Genomic DNA, 20162 nt, shown 5'->3' on the forward strand with positions numbered 1-20162 from the left:
CACCCTGCCCCTGGGGGGACAACATCAAGGAAAAAGGCGCACAAGTGGCAGGGCCCAGCAGCAGGCCACCGCAAGGGGGATGCAGGCAGATGGCAGTCTCTCCTAGTGACCCAGCAGGGCGCAGGTCAGCACAGCAGCAGCAGTCCATGGTGGTTCCTGGTGAGTTCCTCCAGCATTCTGTGTCCAGTTCCAAGTAATTTCCAAGGTATCTCTCAATTGTGGGGAAAACTCCCCTGTACTTATACTCAGATTTACAGTGTGTTTCACAAAGAAGGGGTGAGGAGGTTCCAACCAGTTACAACTGGTTCTGGGAGTGCCCCTCTCGCCTACATCACAGGCTCCAAAATTCAGTTGGGGGTAAACAACCCTATTGTACAAGGCCAGGGCACAGCCTTTACAAATGCAGGTGTGCTCCGCCTCTCCCTTCTCTCAGCCCAGGAAGACCATTCAAAATACAGATGCACCTCTGTGACACCTCCACCCTCCCTGCGTACAGGCTGTCCGAAAAGTATGCACAAAGCCCAACTGTCACTGCCCAGACGTGGATTGAAGTCAAGCTGCAAAACACCAGACATAAGCACAGAGAAATGCTCACTTTCTAGAAGTGGCATTTCTGTAATAGTAACAAAAAATCCACTTAGACCAGTAAGCAGCATTTCCCACTACCATTACAACCATACCAAACATGCCTACACTACCCCTCATAAATTAGACAATACCCCTAGACATAAGGCAGGGCATTTCCAATGCAATCCTATGAGAAGGCAGCACTCACAGCAGTGAGAAACCACATAGGCTGTTTGTCAGTACCGGGACAGGCCACGTCATCAGGCACATGTACTGCCTTCTACATACATGCCCAAAGGACTAGCTAGGGCCCACCTTAGAGGTGAGTTACATGTAGTAAAAAGGGAGTTCTGGGCCTGGCAAGTAAATTTAGATGCCAGGTCCCTGTGGCAGAAACCTGTGCACGCAGGCCCTGCACTAGCAGGCCTGAGACAGGCTTGAAAGGCTACTCCAGTGGGTGGCGCAAGCAGCGCTGCAGGCCCGCTAATAGCATTTAATTTACAGGCCCTGGGTATAGGGGTACCATTGTACAAGAGACGTGCAGGTAAATTAAATATACCAATTAGGCATAAGCCAATCATACCAACTTTAGAAGGGAGATGTCCTGCACTTTGGCACTGCTGTGCTCAAAGTCCTAGAGCCAACAGCGAGAGTTCTGAAAAAATAGGAGGAAGTAGGCAAAAAGTCAGGGGATGAACCTGCCAATAGGGCCAGGTCAAGTAGTATTAATGGAAAAGCACAGCAAAATTACAACACTTAGATCAAAAGGGCAATCCCTGTTCTTGAAGTGTGGATGCACATTCTCAGGATTCCTTGTTTTCTGGTGGTGCAAAGAAATCTATTAAAGGGGCTCCACACACTGAAAATATCACATGGAACCTTGTCACCCAGTATACATTTATGAGCCTCTTCATAGTATCTGCTGAGGAAATCTGTCTTGACATTCAATTTTTCAGGACTGTGTATTGCTGTCAGGTTCAGATTGTTGGTCAAAACCCAATTCCAGATTGACTGAGCTTGCATCAACAGAGGTCTCAACATGCATGGTGGTGGTGTTGTCTGTATCTGAATGGTTGGAGATTATTTCAGAGACAGAAGGAAAGCTGCGAGAGCTAAATCTACAGCTCAAGGCAATTTATGTGGTACGATTTTTCTCTTCTTGATTATTGTCTTTGAAGTGTTAAATCTTGTAGGTGAGCTCCCCATCCTGCAAGGTAAGCATTTGTTACTTTTACTAAAGGAAGTTGTTTTTGAAAATGAATCTCTACTGGTAAATTATGTCATTTACACCATAATGTCAGTGACTGTCTTGCTGCTATGGTCATAATTAAGTTGTCTTCCCAACAGTTTTCCCTTTGACACAAGTGGTCCTCTAAATGTTGTTGGAGAGGTCTCATATGCAATTTTGCAAATGGGACAATGTATATGCAAGAAGCAATAGAGCCTAGTAGTGAGGCTTTTGTTCTAGCAGTCAGTTGTGGGGTTGACTTGATATCTGTTCCACATAGATAAAACTCTCTTCTGAAGGAAACACTCATTTTTACGGTGTCCAACGTATGACCTAGATAAGATAGCATGTGAACAAGAGTGAAGATTGCCTTTTGGTCATTGATCTGAAAACCTAAATTGTTAATCAGTGTCACTGTCAGGAGTCCTGTTTCACGTTTTCGTGGTTGTGGCCCTTCAGCAGCCAGTTGTCCGGGTAGGAATAAATTAATAGATAAATATTCCTCTTCTTATAAAGTTAGATGCAACTACAGCCATGCATTTTGCACAATACAAATTTTAGGCCGAAAGGTAGTACTGTCCACTGATAACGGTTGTTTCCCACTAGAAATCGTAATCGTTTTCTGTGGGGGCCTGACATGGATGTGTGGAAATAGGAGTCTGGTAGGTTTAGTGCGCAAATCAATTTGTTTTGTCTTAGATGTGGGTATGTTTGACGAAGAGCTACCATTCAAAACTTCTCCTTCTTGATATGTTTGTTTCTGTCTCTCAGAATTAATGGGTCTGAATTCACTTTGTGGTTGTTTTTTCAGTATTAGAAAATAGCTGGAGCAAACTCTAAATTTCTGTTCCAATTAAGCTGCTTCAATCGCTCCTTTTTGCCCCTACATGACTGATGTTTCTTTTCTGAGTACAGGTAGTTGGTGTTTTGCAGTTGGTCTGGTTGTGATTGCAGGTGGGATGTCTTTAACCGGACAATATCCACAACATACAATATCTAGCATCCATTTGTCTCTTGTAAATGAAGTCCACTCTGCCTTATGCAAGGGTGCAGCCCCCTCCACTGGAGTTGGTAACTGAGGTGGCGAGGCAGTATTAGGCTGCTTCTAGATGAAGGAAACTTCTCTCAGGCTGTCTTTGGCTTTGAAGTGTAGCGTTGGTATGGGTATCCCTGATCTTGAGGATACTGTTGATAGTGTTACTGTTGTTGATGGAAGGACCAGTGAGTTGTTTGAACCCTATGAGGATAAGACCTGCAATCCTAGTATCTGTACTATGTTCAGAAACATTTTCTTCATTCCTCAAGGCCAACTGCTTTTAGTGTCTGCCTCATTTTTCATGCTCTCTTCCTCTGTGTGCTGAACAGAGATTATCTGGAAAAGGACACATTCATAATCTTTAATTGTGAGTTGGGATTAGGGTCATAACATGTAGCCATGATGATCTTCTGATGGATATGCCATTTCAATATCCGGTAGCTGCGAGCTCAGTAGAATCAACAGCAGCACTAATAATCTTGCTGCCCACTAAAGAATTCTATTGGAGCATTTCATTAAAAATGTTGCCAGTGTTTAGGCAAGTGGTCAGTGAAGGAACGCATACCCTGACGTATATCCTGCTGGTAACGACCAAGGAGTGCAGCGGCACTTGCATTTTTGTTTGGCTTGCGTTCACTTTCTAGAGGTGCTGTGGTCTCTGGAGCAGATGCATGTTGTTTTCTCGCAGAGGTTACTATGACTGAGTCCACTTTAGGTTCTAAAGCAGCCTTGGTGTTGCTGTCTCGACCATTGCTTGTTCTCAGCTATATCATGCAGACCAGGAACAACTGGCAAGAGGCAAAGCCACTCTATTTTGTAATGTCTCAAGAAGTACTGAAGCAGTCAGTTGTAGAGTCTCTAGAGGGATATTCAACTTAGTAGCAACTGTTATTCGAAAAGTGGAGCAGTCATCTACAGTACAGGCTCGACGTGGGGATGCCATCAGTGAAGCTGCAGGATAGGACGTAGGGTCATCTGTGGTGGTTGAGGAAATTTTAGACCTTGTGGGAGATTTGTTTTTTTTACCTCTGGACTATAGCAAGGTGAAAGAGTTGGTATCCTCTTTCTTAGATGTGATATTGAGGTGGCCTTGACTCCATTCTTGGTGAAATATTTAAAGGCTGCTGAGGTCCTTGCAAGGCATCCTCAACTGGTATGATTGGTTTTGGTGACCTTAATGGCAAAGGGTGAGGATCCGATGTTATCGGATGAGTGGTAGGAGGAGGTGGCTTAGATAAAGACTAGTCTCTTTTTAGATATGGTGGAGAAAGAGGTTAAGAACCTTGGAGTATCCATTCTCTGGTGTTTCAGCAATGTAAAACTCAATGAATGAAAGGAAGAAGATTGTAGTGAGATTGTAGATGGTGTTCTTGATATGTCTGTTGATAACTGTATTCTCTTGGGCGTCAAAGGAGCACAACATGTATGCCCTTTTTTGTTCAAAAGCAAATTAATCAATGTGGAGTGGTGTCTGATTTTCGTTGTTGCAGGCAGGAACCTCGATGTCTTCGGTGACAGAGGGCCCTTCTTCTATGTCAAGGGATATCTGTGTTAACACTAAATGATGCAGCTTTTTCTAAGGCAATCTTCTCCCACTTTCACAACATGGTTTGTGTAGCGTTGAGTCTGTGTATGAAAGTGAGAAGTTGGGGTTGATGCCTTCAAGGAGGATATTTTAGACGTTGAGCCAGAATGATGTCAAGAGTGATACTGTGGATGTTTCAAAGATGATCTCTTTTGCTTAGATCTGCTAGATTGAGTGTGGCTGGTTTTGGGTGACACTTCTCCGTTTTGCATAGGTAGCAGGTCCCATGTTGCTCTGATTTTTATGATTCATCCCATGGACATCTCTAGTAGATCCCAATAGCATACCTGTCTGGCCCTCTGCGGGGCGATGAGTATGAGTGTTGAACTTTGCTGCCTGGCCTTGTCCAGTACACTCAATAGCAGGGAATCGGTAGAAAAGTGTAGGCAAGTCTCCCTGAGTAGTCTACCAACAGCGAATTCTACTCTAGACTGATGGTGTGGAAACCTGGATGCAAACTGTTAGCATTTGTGCTTTCAGAAGTTGTGAACAGTTCTATACTTTGTGTTCCCCACCATCTCAAAACGCCGACCAGTACTTCCTGCTTTATGTCGAATTTATGGGAGTGGTTTTTTTGTCTGCTAAACCCGTCTGTGGTATGCTTCACAGAAAGGTGTATTGTTACCAGATTTGTATTCATTTAGATTGCCCAATTCCATAGCTCCTGTGCTAGTTTTGACAGTGGAAATGACTTCCTTCCCCCTTGCTTGTTGAGATAGAACATAGTTGTGTTTTCCACCTGCATAAGCACTGCCTGTCAGTTCATATGCACTTTGAATGTTTTACCACTGGGAAGACCATCTTTAGTTCCACAGTTTGTTTCACAACTTCTGTGCAGTTACAGAGACCTTGGATGTTCAGGTTGTCCATGTGCACTGACCAGCCCTTGTGGGATGCGCCTGTCGTAATGGTCACCGTGGGAGCTGGGAGCTGGAAGCTTGAAAGGTCTTCCTACACTCACGTTTTTTTGAATTCCAACATTCTATCTTTTTCTGAACCTTTGATGTGACAGCAGGTAGATCCTCCAAGCTCCCTGTTACTCGTGACCATCCATTGCAGAGCCATTTCTGTATGGGTTGCATGTTCAGTCTCACATGCGGCATAAGGGATGTGGGGAAATGGGGTTAGTACATAGTGTGGTTGTGCAACAGCATTGTGTGATACACTTAAACAGCACCAAAATAATTAAAGAAACTGACAAGATACAAAGGAAATCCAACTATTTTTGGACACCACAATAAAAAAAGATCCACCAGAGGGTTCTGAAGATATAGAATTTACAAAGTATAAAGAATCAAAGCATTTCATTCAACCGTGAACAAGCACTGGCAAACCCAACAAATTTGACACTTGGAAAGTTTGAACTAATATGCTGGGCTAGTTGTTAAGTGGTCACTTAGTCACTTCAGGCGACCAACTCCAGTAGGTAGCTAGTCAGGAGGACCAGCATGGTCCTCAGAAACAGGTACAGTAAGGGTAGAAGCCATCCTTAATCAGGTCCAAGCCCTTTTATCCATTGAAGTGGTTTCCTAAGGAGGTGGTCCTGATTCAAGGGATGGAGCGAATGAGATGCTGTGAATGAGCTGCATCCGATGGGGTCTTCCTGTGGCTACTCCACAGTCCATGAAGTGGGTGGGGAGGTCCCAGTCTCAGGGTCGATGTCCTCTCGGGGGTGCTGGTAGACATCCAGTCACCACTTGGTTACAAGTCACCCAGTATTGTGGGCACAGACAAGTTGGTTTCTAGGTGGCCAAACTGCCCTAAGATAACTATCCCAGGCTCAATAAACTCTGGTGCAAGTTTGCACATCGGGTCTTGGTCTCTGGTGCTGCACAGTAGAGGTTATCAGAAAATTCAGGGCTGCCAACTTGTCCCAGCAGACTTCTCAGCTGTTGTGGCCCTGTGCTTTGAACAGAAGGTCAGTTAACTGAGCCCAGTCTCTTGGTTTTGCCTGGGCTTCAGATTCTGCAGGTGCAGTCCACACTAGTGAAGCCTCTCTTAGCTGGTTCCACAGCGCAGCAGGACGGTCCTTCTTCCAATGCTTATGAGATTAGTTCAGGGTGCCAGGGGTGCTCGTTTTATGCACAGAAAATGCCCTTAAGGTAGGATGCCGTTGGCAGCCAACAATCTTCCAGGTTCTCTCCCACCTGATGACCACTTCCTGAGAAGCTTTGCATCTTGCTATCCCGAGATACTCTAATCTGCCCACTTTCAATATGGTAGAACGCCTCTCTTGGTGTCCTGAGTTCTCTAGCCCAACCTAGAGGTGTGGCTACCAAAGAGGCTACATGCCCCTGGAAAAAACAGTTTGATAACTGGCTTCCCCTGTCCTGTCCCTGGTGCCAGTCTGTCTCTCTAAACAATAGAATAACCCCTCTCCCAAGTGTTTTCCATTTACTCTTTACAGGTGGGTTCTCTTATGAAGCTTGCCTTTTGGGCCAATACCAGTTTGGTTTCTTGCAAGTAGGAGATAACACCTCCCAGTGCAGCCCCCTCTTGTATCTTTTCCTAGTGGTCGTTAGCACATCTCCCCAGGAGGGGAGAAAGCGGTTGCAAAGGCACGATCCCATGTACAACTGGCAAGAGTGCAGGGGATTAAAAACAACGTGGCAACTTCGTAAAAGTTGTACACTACAATTTGCGACATTAATTTTGACTTGAGAATCAAGTTGGGCTTAATGTAAAGGGTTGTTTGATACCTTTTATTATCTCATTTTGGTCACACAGTTCCAGAGTTAGCATAGCGGAGGCATCTGCCTGTAAGTTTTTACTCGCCATTTTGGGAACCAAGATGTTCCACAGTATAAACCTACAATTTTTCACCTTTACTGTCTGCCCTCTAATACGCTGCACCCTGCTTTTAGGGCTCGATAGGCCTGCCATGGGGATTACTTACACAGTGACTTGGTTTTGCCACTGGTTTAAATGGCAAAGTCAGGCCAGCAGTTTTAAAACTTCTCTTCCAGTCTTCAATGGCAGACTAGGGGACTGGTTTTACGCTTGTCAGCCTAGGTTGGCACAACTAGTGCTGCAATCCTTGAGTTAATCCTCTAATTTACATGGCCTGGGGACCAAAAGCTAGGGACTTACATGTAAGTTAGGTCTGTCCAATTAGGTGGTAGCAGCCAATTTGACATACACGTTTTAGAATCCGGGCAGTGAGGTCGGTCTGGCAGGCCTCAGTCCAAAGATCTGGAGGTGACAGTACATAGAGAGGCATTTCCTTACAAAGGGCATACATGATGCCATCATGCCCACCAATTTCCTGACAGTCCTTATTCTCAGAGATTGCCCCTTCTGGTACAGAAGTGTGCGCTCTGCTATTGACGATTCCTTCTTGGGGATCGGGTTTGGTCATGCTGCCCTCGAGTCCAGCATTGCTCCCCAGGAACACATTCACCTGGGCCGGGAGTGGTGATGGGTTTGTGGTTTATGGTACACCCATGGCTTTGGAGCATGTTGATGAATGTTTGCATGTCCAAGTGGCATTTTTGTTTCAAGTTTGCCTTCAGCTGTCCAGATATGGGTAGATATGTATACCCACCCTGTCTTCTCTCTCAGGCATTTTGAGGACACCCTAGGTGCGGATTTTATCCCAAAAGGGAAGCACTCTGCAATGGTAGACTGCTTTGTGCATGATGAATCAGAGGTACTTCCTCTGCCTCAGGATTAGCTCTAGGGTGGCCAAGTAATCTCTCTTCCTTAAGTACGTGATCACTTCAAGAAGAGTTGTCATTTTTAAATGTTGGGATGGTATGAATGTGTTTTGGTACCTAAGGTTTAGAATTGGTTTCAATGTCAAGCCTTGTTTTGGTACTAGGAATTATGCAGAGAACTCTAAGCGCCTGTTCCCTTAATATTCTTGTCTTTGGAGGAACATGAGGCAGTGGCCTGGTGAGTTCTATGCAGTAACTGTATTAAGATCCAGTTGTCTGAGGTGATTGACCTCTATTCCTGGAGGAATCCTCCTATTCTTCCCGCCATTGGCGTTATGTGCCTGGGTTGTCCGTCAGTAGAGTAACTTGCTTGGCCCTCCCTCAGCCCCTGCCCTAGGGTTGCCCTCTGGGCTTTCTGTGTGAGCCCCTGCTGCTGGTGTTTTTGTTGGGCTGGTGAGAATCCAGTCCTGCCTGCTGCTCTTCTGTTGGAGGTTCTCCTCCCACTCATGAAAGACCCTCTGAACTGTGAGGCCCCCATGGCCTTGTCTATTTCATTGTCCTTTATTTTCTGGAGTGTTTTGTGCCTCCTCAGGGTGGTGTCTGTGCACATTTGCCTGCTGGCTGTATCCACCACGTCCAGAGCTGATTTGAAGCAGGAGTTGGAGATATATTTACCCTCTTGGATAACTGCCTTTGCGCTCTTCTTAAACTCCTGGAAGGTTCTGCAAGTCCTTCCATTTTCTCCCACTGTTGGTGTCCGTACCCATTGAGAATGGCACTGAAATGAGCAACCCTGCACTGTGTTGGTGTGTCCTTTTCCATCCTTCTAGTCACCAGATCCAGCTTTTGGCTCTTTCTCTGGTGGCGGCCCAGTTGACATGGGGGTGTTATTCCTTTTCCTGGCTATCGCCACCTTGATGGAGTCTGCTGGTATGTTGCCCTTGATGTATCCGGGATCCAGATATTGGAGAGCTTGTATTTCTTTTCCACTAAAGGGGTGACCACCCTGGCTATGGCAGGTTCCTTAAAGGATTCCGTACCCTGATCTAGAATGCTGGGAAGCATAGAGAGGTACAGATTTGCCTTCTGTGATGGCATCTGGGGTTCCAGAAGGAAGCACAATTCTTCCCTTTCTTCCTTGAATATGTGTCTGCCACCCTCCTTATTAGTTCACTGTACATGAAAAGGTCGTCAGGGGACAAGGGCCTAGAGGGGTTGCTGTCAACACTCATCAGGTGATTCAGCATTGAGATCCTGCCATTCATTGTCAATTTGGCCCCGTTTCTTTTCTGCGATGGACTCATCCTCGTAGTGGAAGAGGTCTTCCTGCTCCTCTTGGTGCGGCTCGGTCGTCAAGGTGCTGCGATGGCCAGTACATCATCGTCCACTTACCTCAAGTCAGAGGGCTTTGTGAGTATGCAGAACACCTTCAGGGATGTGTTGAACGCTCTGTTTCTGTTGACAAAGAGATCTTTCTTTTTCAGGTCCTCAGGCTCTTTGTCCTTGATGATCTTACTTTTTACCCTTCCTCCCCTCCTTTGTGCCTGCCGGTGTCAAGGGTAGGTTGAAAAGTTTTCCCCCCTTCAGTGTCCTTCGGCTCTGTTTGTACCAAACTTTGAACGTCGAGTGTGTTGATGGCGAGGTGGCTTTTGGTGTCTTTAGTTATATTTTGCTGCTTGGTCCTTTCAGCATCCCTTGCCACCTTCTGCGTGGCTTATGCCCTTTCAACATCATCCCTTTTGGCGCCAGACTCTCCCTTTTGCGCTGCTCTGCTTCCTTGATGATATCATCTTCACTGGAGAGGCATAGGTCCTTCAGGGATTCCTGTGGTCTGCAAGTGCCAGCCATGGTGTGGTGCACAAATCATTGCTTCAACCTTGATTTGAGGGTCATCGATGCAAATTCGACCCAGGCTTTGCAAGTACTGGCATTGTGATCCATTGGGAGGTACAGGTTGCAAACCTCATGCGGAACCCTCTGCACAAACTTGTGGTGGCAGTTAGGGCAGAACTTAAAAGGGGTGTTCTAGATATCCCGTAGATGCCTCTCTCCTCTGAATTATCCAGCCATGTGGTGTTCATCAAAGGGGTTCCCTATCGGGGGTCAAGAAGGCTCCCATCCTCGGTGTTTTCCCCTGGCCTTCTGTGATTCTCAGTATCTCCAGCTGACTATCTTTCTCTAAAAATTTTCAAAGATTCTTCGGAGCTCCTACGGTGTGCTTCCAGATTTAACATTAGAAAAAAGAATCTGAAGCTGGTGACCATGCCCAGAAATTTCCGGATGAAAAAAAAAAGGAAAAAAAGGGACAAGACAATTCCGAACCCACCCACTAGATGGTGGAATAGATGCACAGCATGTGAATCCAAAAAAGGATTTGTGTTCCCAAAGGGAAATGTAACTTACCATGTGAGCATCTGTTTGTGCCATGTTGTGCAGCAGAATCACATGCAGTGCATACTTCCGCCATCTAGTGTTGTGTTCAGCATACAAAACTTGCTTTTCTTCAAAAGAAGTCTTTATGAGTCACAGGACTGGTGACTCCACCTATAAGTGGTAATGCGCATGGGCATCAGCTCCAGTATTAGATTTTTTTTTTCCCCTGTATGGATGGCATGACTGGAGATGGAGCATAGAGATGCAGTAAACTATGACCATGCAAAGGAAAATGTGTCAATATGAGAGGAAAAAAAAAAAAAAAAAAAAAGAGTAGCTGGAATAACCACAAGCGCCCACTGAGCAGAACTAGCACGACTCTACAGCACTAAATGCCACTAACAGATGCTTATAGGGTAGCATTTTCCATTCATGGCATATGTAGCTGTAGATACATATTTTGTGCATAGGCCCTAAACCAGTCCTCCTAAAACAGTGGCTCAGCCCGAGGATGTTGCAGAAGACTAGAAAAAGCCTGGCCAACTCTAGCTTGTCTGGCCAGGACACACATATAGTAGTGCTTAGTGAAGGGGTGAGGTGTGGACTAGGTAGCTGGTTTACAAATGTCAGCTAGTCTATGTTACCTAAGAAATGCATAGAAGCCCCTTTCTTACGAGTAGGATGGGGTCTGGTAGAGACCTTTTAGCTTTGGAGTAACACCTCTGATTGCACTTGACATGCCAACATGCAACTCCTGCCTTGTAAATGGCATGCCCCTTATGTGGCTTAGAGTAGGACACAAATAGCTGCTGTCCCTTCCTAAATGGTTTAGTTCTGTCAATGTAGTCCATTAGCATTCTTTTCACATCCAGACTATGTAAAGTGTGTTCCGCTACAGAATTTAGATGTGCAATGAAGACTGGCAACACAAATGTCTGATTAGAGTGGAAACAGGAGACCACCCGAGAGAGGAATTCGGGATTAGTTTGGAGGACCACCCCATCGTGATGAACCTGGAAGAAAGCCTCCTCCAACGTAATAGCGTGTATCTCAACGACTCATCCAAGAGAAGTGATGGATATGTGGAAAGCTATTTTCCATGAAAGAAATTGCAACAAGCTCAAAAGGAGGGCCCAGGAGCCTAGTAAGGACAATGTTAAGGTTCCACCCCAGAGCTTGAGGAGTCCAGGACGGAATAACCGGTTTAAGGCCTTCCATGAAAAGCCTTAATGACCGGTACTCTGAAAAGCGAGGATTGTTGTCTATTCTGTAGGTAGGAAGCCAGATGCAACTGAATGGAAGTGTAAGCGAAGCCTGTCTTCTGGAGGTGCCGCAGGTAACAGACAATCGCCCTCATTCTAACTCTGGCGGGCGGCGGTTGCCGCCCGCCAGGCGGGAAGCGCCATTTGGCCGCCACGCAGCCAAAATACCGCTTCCCGCATTCTGACATTCCCGCTGGGCCGGCGGGCGCTAAGCAAGTTAGCGCCCGCCGGGAATGAGGGCCGCAACACAGGAGCCGGCGGTGTTGCGACGGGTGCAGTTGCACCCGTCGCGCTTTTCACTGTCTGCTAAGCAGACAGTGAAAAGCCGCCCTGGGCCCTGTTAGGGGACCCCTGCACTGCCCATGCCAGTGGCATGGGCAGTGCAGGGGCCCCAGGACACCCGTTCCCACCAGCCTCTTCCTGGCGGTGAAAACCGCCAGAAACAGGCTGGCGGGAAGGGGGTCAGAATCCCCAAGGCAGCGCTGCTTGCAGCGCTGCCCTGGCGGAGTCGCCCAGCCGGGGGTAAACCGGCGGGAAACCGCCGGCCCCGGTTTTCTGACCGTGGCTTTACCGCCGTGGTTAGAATGGGCTAGGAAGCACCGCCAGCCTGTTGGCAGTGCTTCCGTCATTCGCGGCACCGCCAGGGTCGGAATGACCCCCAATGTCTTGTACCAGTGCTGTATGTGGATTAATATGTTTGGGAAGGAAATAAGTGTACAAAACCTTTCCATTAGGCTGTGTAACTCGCTCTGGTAGCAGTTCTGTGTGCATCTCTAAGAACAAAACAAACATGCTCTCCTCCGGAAGGTTGAGGTAACCAGAATTTAATTCTTCAGGATCCAAACTGCAAGTTTTAGACACTGAGGATTGGGGTTCTGGAGAGTACCATGGTTTTGTGTAAGCAGGTCTGTCCTGTTGCAGAACTTCTTGTGTGGAACTAGAGAGGGAGCTCTAGCTGGGTGGATAACCATGGCTGGCATGCCCAGGTTGGAGCCACAAAGATGAGGGTAAGGGAAGTCTGCCTGAGCCTGTGAAATACAAATGGTGGGAAAGGCAAAAAAGCAGAGGCAGATATCCCTGACCAGTTCATCCTTAGTGCATGGCCCATGGACTGTGGGCGTGGTAGCGAAGTTTAGGCATTTTCGGCTGTGGCAAACAAACCTGAGGAAATCCACACCAGTGGAAGTACAGGAGTAGAACCTGTGGGTGGAGTTCCCACTCGTGGACTTGATGTGCCCTCCTAAGAAGGTGGCAGGATAGTTGTACACCCCAGGAATGTGTTGGAGAAGCAGATGCACTCTGTGATATAGCACCACGCAATACCCTACATAATACATACTTGGTCAAATTATATTTTATTGCATATGTTTGACAGCACTGTAATTCCAGCTCATATGACCTAATTTCCATTTATAAATATATTACGCTGAGAGACCTGTATCTACTTTCTTGTAGGACAGAGTTGCTTTAAGTATGGATGTACACTAGGCATTCTAGATGAACCTTGAAGCAACTGTAGCATGCAGAAAACACAGTGAGCCCTGGTGTCAACCGACTGTTCTCCAAACAGGAGAGGCAGAGGTTATAAGGGTCAGTTGCTGCACATAGGAGGTGAAAAGGCTACTATGGCTTCAAATCTTGGCACGGTTTCAACTACACTAGTGAAGAGAGAAGCAGAATGAAAACAGTATTAAACAAATGTGGCTCAGCCACTATTAGGTACAACTGATGGGAATTGCTGTCCCAGTCATCAAGTAGGATCACAAAAAATGCAGTGTTTTTATCATTTTATTTCATTTAAAATCAGTTTCTTTAAATATTTTAATTACAAGTTCTGTATATAATATCAGATGAACTGGGTGATAGACCCTGCTGCAGACACACGGGCCTTGGATATACTGCCACTCTCCTATGACCTCCCCCAAGCCTCCCACCACCCCCTCCGCTAGAGACTTTGGTGAATACATGTGCAGTGTCTATGAAATGAGCAGAGGGAGTCTGAGCTTTGGACACAATTTTCCTCAATTCAGGAGAGGGATGCAGAGGGGAATACAGTTTCTTGGCCACAGTGTGCGTTCTAGGGGTGCCCCATGTAAAAAAGGGTTCCCATGCTCTATAGTTATGGAACTATATCTTTCGCCATTGTTCATTATGAAAGCAGCTCAATTTGCGACAGAGCATCAGTAGACTGATCCTCCACCTTTAAGGAGAGCCCATGTAAAACTGGATCATTGTCTAGAGTTGATGAGTACGAGTAATCCAAGTACAGGGGAAAACTGAATGATCCAAGACTCAACCTCTGGGAATTGGGGGCCCAAATCAGAGAATGATGAGGGACTTAAAGGATGAAAGAGTACCCAGATACCTGAAAATTACTCTACATCAGTGGAAAGTCCCCGGACTGCTAATGGCAAAATGCTGCCTATATTCCCTGCCTCTTTGTCCGAACTCTTTCCCACCTCTACACTCTTCAATGGACAAAATTACTCCTGAATGGAAGAGTAACACAGTGGCTCACCAGCCAAATAACTCCAGAATCCGCAATAGAAACAACAGTATAGAGTGGAGAAGAAAAGATGGGTTAGGCTCTTCAGGCATATTCCTATAAATCCAGCAGCAGGATGCGAGGATCCTCCACCACAGATTTGATCTTACGCAGGAAAAGAACTGCTTCTCTGCCGTCAATCAGGCGGTGATCATAGGTCAGAGCGACATACATCATTGGACGCACCTCCACCTAACAATAACAAAAAGGCAAAGCAAATGAGCAAGAAAAAACTCCAATCACACCACCCATGGTTAGCAAATTAATAAACAAATTAGTGACATGTTCACAACAGCACATCTTGCAGCAACCAGCATCCTAGAAACAGTTATGGAATTGGAAGGAAAGATTACTCATTATCTAAGTTCTCTTTGTTGGAATCTTCAGTTAAGTCAAACCTATGTGTGAGATTCCAGGACACTACATACAATAAATGTTTTTAAATCTAATCAAATACAGCCAATTAAATATGCACAATGCAATACTTTTTATTATACTCAGCTTAACTTTAAAATGTCTCCAATTTAAAAACGAAAGAGAATGAGGCAAATTTAACCATTGAGGAAAAACTATTTCCGTTCAGCCATCATCCTTTTTACGGATAGCGGTGTCAGTTTTTTTAATCTGCTATTGTGTGATGTGATACCTCATCACCAGGCTCTTGCCATTTTTTAAAATACGTTTTTCTATCACAACCTACGTCTTAATGCAATCACTGAATGTCTTCAAAGCAGAAGAACTTAGGCTCTCTTTTCTGACTGAAATCCTCCATTTTCAGACATTTCCTGTGCTGTAAGAAGAAGCAAGACCCACAAGCCCTATGTGTAATTTGCCTCCCAGATTCCAGCATGTGAAGAAATGGGGTGTATTATGTGGCGTGGTTGTGCAACCTCACAGTGTAATACACTTATCAACCCCTTTAGGACCCTTGGACTTTGCCTTTCAAACCCTCAGTTCAATCGTGGGTAGCTGTGGCACTGAGCAGCAAGGCTTACACAGAGGAATAAGTGTAAAGCATTTAAACAGCACCAAAACATTTGAAGAAACCGACAACACTCAAGATATCCAACACCAATTCATACAAATAGGCTGTATTCTTGGATGAAGCTTTAGACACTGGAATGAAAAAGATTCAAGAGGAGATGTAGATTGTACAAACAATAATAATTCAAAGCAATTTCACTCGATCGCAAACTAGCCTTGGCAAAGTCAACAATGTGGATGATTAGAAGTGCTTGGGACAGCCAACTCCAGCAGAGATCTAGTCCAGGGGACAAGCATGGTCCCCGAGATGAGTTACCTCTACTGAAGAAACTGCCTTTCAGCAGTTCCAGTTACTTTATCTGTGTTGCAATGGTTTCCTATGGAGTGGTCCTGATGCAATGGATGAAAGATGCTGAAAATGCTCTAAGAATAGTGTAGAAACAACGCAGTCAACAGGGGTCTTCCTGCAGGCATTCCTCGGTCCACAAAGATGGTTGAGTGGGTCCTGGTGGCAGGGTCGACGTCCCATGAAGTCCAGTTGCCACTGGCCTACCTATTGCCTGTTGCCCCTGTCACAAGCCAACACTTCCTGAGTCACTAACTCGCCTTCTGAGGGTCCCAGCAACTCTCAAACAGCAATCCTGGGCTCTGCGGTCTCGGGTTCAACTCTGTCCCTCTGGTCTTGGTCCTCAGTGCTACACAGCAGCAGTGGTAGCTATTTGAAGAGTTTGGGCTACCAACTGGCCCAGCAGGCTTTTTCAGCTGTTGTGTCCCTGAGCTGCGAACAGGAGGTCAGTCAGCTGGCGCTTGGAGTTCTCTTGGCTGGAGACGGCTTCTCTGGTTTCCCCTATCCGCATCAGCCTGTTTACCTCAACCACGTGGGTCCCCCCCGGTTTTACACATCTGGCCTACAAATGTAGCTTCCTCTTTGAAGCCTGCCTTCTGGGGCCAACACCCAAGTGGCTTCATTCAGGAGGGAGGCAACACCTCCCTGGCCTGCAATCCCTCATTGCTCTCCTTCCTGAGCGTCGTTGGCACGTCTATCGGAAGGGCAGAAAGCTGTCTTGTGGAGTTGGATCCATGTGTGCCCGGGAAGGCACAGGAGCTTTAAAGGCAGACAAGATGGCAGCTTTGCTTTACAATAATTTTGATTTGCTACACGATGGGCTTATGTAACGAGTTGTTTGACACCTTGGAGTTCCTACTTTGGTTGCACGGTTCAGGAGGTAGAACAGCTGACAAGTTAGCTTGTAACCCTGTGCTCGATAATGGGGCAAGCAAGTCTTTCAGCAGTAAAACAATAGTTCTTTGAGTTTTACTGTCAGGGCATACAAGTACATGTCCTGCCTGAGTCATATGTTGCACACTGCCTTTATGGCTTGGTAGGCCTGCCAGAGGTGGCAACTTTCAAACATGTCAAGAGGAAGGGGTGGCTTTGCCATTACTTTTAATGGCAAAGCCAGGCTAGCAGTGCACAATTCGTCTACCAGTCTGCAGTGGCAGACTGGGGAACATGGTTTACTTGGGGGACCTCCAGGGTGGCACAATCAGTGCTGCAAGCCCTGGGGTAGCCCTCTAACTTATATGTCCTGGGTAGAAGAGTACAATTTACAAGGGACTTACAGGTAAGTTAGCCATTTCCAATTGGGTATAGCCAATTGGACACACTTTCAGGTCAGGTTAGCAGGCATCCATGGACTTTCAAGAGTCGAAAAGCCAGCAGCATCAGTCGAAAAACCTGGGGTGACCATATAAAAGGGGGTATGTCCTTACACCACACTGTTGAGGTGAATAAGCTTTGCCAGCAAATGTCAAAAAGAACAACTAAGAGCAGAGAACAAATCAAGAACAGAAGACAATGTTCTTAAGATCCTGAAAATCACCGGCCTGAATCACAACGCACAGGAATGGATGAAGAAGGGGCCATACTGCATTCTTCCAATGGCTCCGACAAAGGCAGAACTATGGACTTAAAATTATCCTCATTGTTTAACTGCTGCCAGTGGCATGAAAATTAAATTCATAAAAAAGTACTACTGCAAGATGTTCATGTCCCAGCACTTCTTCTCTACAATATACTAATTCACTGCCCAAGTATCACCAACACAAGTTTCCTTAAGTCATTCTTATTCTCACCAAAGAGGCACCAAGCAACACCACGAAGCAGAGGAAGTCCTTTTTGATGAGGGTGATCCAAGGTGTCAGTGGGCATCACTGATGGGACCTATCATCTTCATTCTAATGCCAAATATGGGATCAAGTAGTCATATCATAATACTAATTGTAGGAAGCTGACCCTTTATGTGGTATGTCAATACTGTGTAAAGGGTCCAGGGGTTCCCAAATGAGTGGACGGGGGCTTGCTATGCAATTCAAATGTGCTCTTTATGGTTTAGCAGCCCTAGGCTTACCACACAGGAGTGCGAGTAATCCACAAATACACACAATAGTCAATAAATGACACGCAACTCAAAAAAGAGATGCATAACAATTTATAAAAACAGCAGGTATCTTTATATATGTTTAGGCATCAAAGAAAAATCGTCCAGGTAAGTATGTTTTTAAATAGGAATTACTTTCACTTTACAAAGTAGACAGTGCAATTTCTGAGTTCTGCAATGTTATCCTATGGGAGGAAAAACAAGTTCTGCAAACAGGTAGAGTACGACGACTTACATGACCAATCTCCAGGAGTTAAGGGGAGCAGTGAGCAAGGTCCAAAACAACACCAGCAGTACACCACCAGTGGCACAGGGGCGTCCGGGTGCCCAATGTGTTTCAACGGAGATTGGTCACTGTGAAAAGAGGCTGCAGGCTCTGGAAAGGAGGCCAGTCGGGCTGAACCAACATCAGGGTTTAGGCCTCATGAAGCTCTGGCACAGGAAGGCACCTTTGGTCCTCTTCTCCACGGCTCAGGGGTGATGGGTGCAGAGCTGTCAGGTTTTCCTTACTGGTGCAGTCAGGGGTCCTGCATGCAGAGGCTGCAGGTGTCGTCTGGGATTTCGGGAGGGGTGGAACTGCAATGGACTCGGATTCTGGAGGGCTGGGGAACCTTGATGGTACCAGTTGTCCACTTCAACTTGAGTCAGAGATGGTGGGTGCAGTGGTTACTTCAGGTGTCGGGTTTTTACGTTTCCGGTAACTTCAGAGTCCCTTCTTGGTAGTTTGCTGGAGAACAGGTCTGCTGTTCATGGCAGGTCTTGAGTCTTTCAAACGCAGGCAGTCCTTCCATTGTTTCTGGAGATGCAGCAGCAGCAGGATGAGTCGACTCTGGTGCAGGTTTCTGACGAGGGATGCATATAGGGTTGGTACCAGGTCAGCTGTTTTTTTTTCCTCTTCTGCTTTCACGGCTCTTCTAGGCCCTTGGTCTTCTTAGGTTGCCAGGATCTGCTTCTCTGGTGCCAGGGGCACCCCTAAATACTGAATTTAGGGGCGTGTACGGTAGTAGCCAATGGGCTACTGACCCTTGGGGGTCACTACTCCCCTATATGACCACTTCCTGCCTGTGGGAAGTGGGCATAATCCGGTCCCAAAAGTCCTAGATATGCCATCTCAAAGATGGCTACCTCTGAAAAACTGTGTTCACCTCTGCATAGCCCAAGGCCACCTTAGGGGTGGTACTAGCCTGAGTAGGACATACATACCTGACTAGCTAATTTTCCCACCTATCCGGGTGCCAAGGGCTATGGACGGGGGGGTTGGGAGAGGGGTCGGCTTCCTCTCCAGTGAGGGGGAACCTAGATTTGCATTTCAAAGGCGACAGCCCGTTGAGGCTTGCTGCCTTAGGAAGGCCAATCAGCAGGTCATCCTGTGAGAGGGACATGTTACACCCTCTTCCTGGACAGGCTTTTGTTCTGGGCCGTATGAGAGCTGAAGGCTGTCACCCTAGGGGGGAAGAACCGTGTCTCTAGTGGCAGAAACCAGTCAGCAAGCACACCAGAGGCTGGTAGGTTTCAAGGGGGCACCTCTAAGGTGCCCTCTGGGTGCATGTATTGGTAAATCCAACACTGGCATCACGTGGGCTTATCAATGCAAGATGTTTGATACCAGACATGACTATCCTCAGTGAAACCATCATGTATCTGGGGAATTCTTATTGACTAGTGTCCAGCACATGCATTTAAAATGGCTTCCCTGGGTAGTTACCATGTCTGAGAATAGAAAGACATAGCAGGGACATATCTGCTCGTGCAGATATGCTCTCACATGTAATATAATGCACCCTGCCTTAGGGCTGTAAGGCCTGCTGTAGGTGAAACTTACATATACTCCATGCAGTGTTAGTGGACATCGCACACTGGCTGTGTGCAATGTTGTGCTTTCCCTTTTGTCTGCAGCAATTCACGCAGCCTGCAATGGCGGCCTGTCATGTGCTTGGTGAGGGGTCCCTTAGGGTGGTACAATTTGTGCTGCAGTCCTTAGTACCTCAGGCCAAAGGTACCAGGAGTACCATTTACTAGGGACTTAAAAGGGTGCTAAAGGTTTTGCCAATCGTAGTTTGGGGTGGGAGGAAATAATACTGGCACTGGGGACCTGGCTGGCAGGCACCCAGTGCACTTCAGCCAAAGTTGCATCAAATACCAGGCAAAATGTGTGTGGGGGTACTGCAACAAAAACCCAGTTCCCTACACAATCCCCCCTTATTTTCAGTACATACAGCTGCATTTCACCTGCTGAGCACACTGCTGCCATTTAGTGTTAGGGTCACAATTGCTTTTCTTCGAAGTAGGAATTTTGGTTTCAAGGTAACTAGTGATACCTCTCTGAATCCTAGAACGTGCCAGGATGCAGACTTAATTTCCATCGAGTCTGGACATGTTTTCGAGTGTTCAGTTACCACTGAAGTCCAGATCTCGACGTCAGTGGCACAGGGAACTGATCTTTTATGGCAACAAGTACACCTTGCCACATTGCATGCTTTGGAAT

General features: G+C 46.4%; 1 protein-coding gene across 1 annotated transcript in view; it reads right to left on the bottom strand.

The window, feature by feature from the left end:
• Nucleotides 1-13479: 13479 nt before the first annotated feature.
• The window catches only part of DLST (dihydrolipoamide S-succinyltransferase), a 160930-nt gene continuing 154247 nt past the window's right edge, over nt 13480-20162 (bottom strand). The window contains exon 15 of the mRNA XM_069208479.1: nt 13480-14444. Within this exon, the coding sequence (XP_069064580.1) occupies nt 14310-14444 (135 nt within the window). The 3' untranslated portion in view covers nt 13480-14309. The remainder of the gene's footprint in view (nt 14445-20162) is intronic.

The sequence above is a fragment of the Pleurodeles waltl genome, chromosome 9 (genome assembly GCF_031143425.1).
Source record: "Pleurodeles waltl isolate 20211129_DDA chromosome 9, aPleWal1.hap1.20221129, whole genome shotgun sequence".
NCBI lineage: Eukaryota > Metazoa > Chordata > Amphibia > Caudata > Salamandridae > Pleurodeles > Pleurodeles waltl.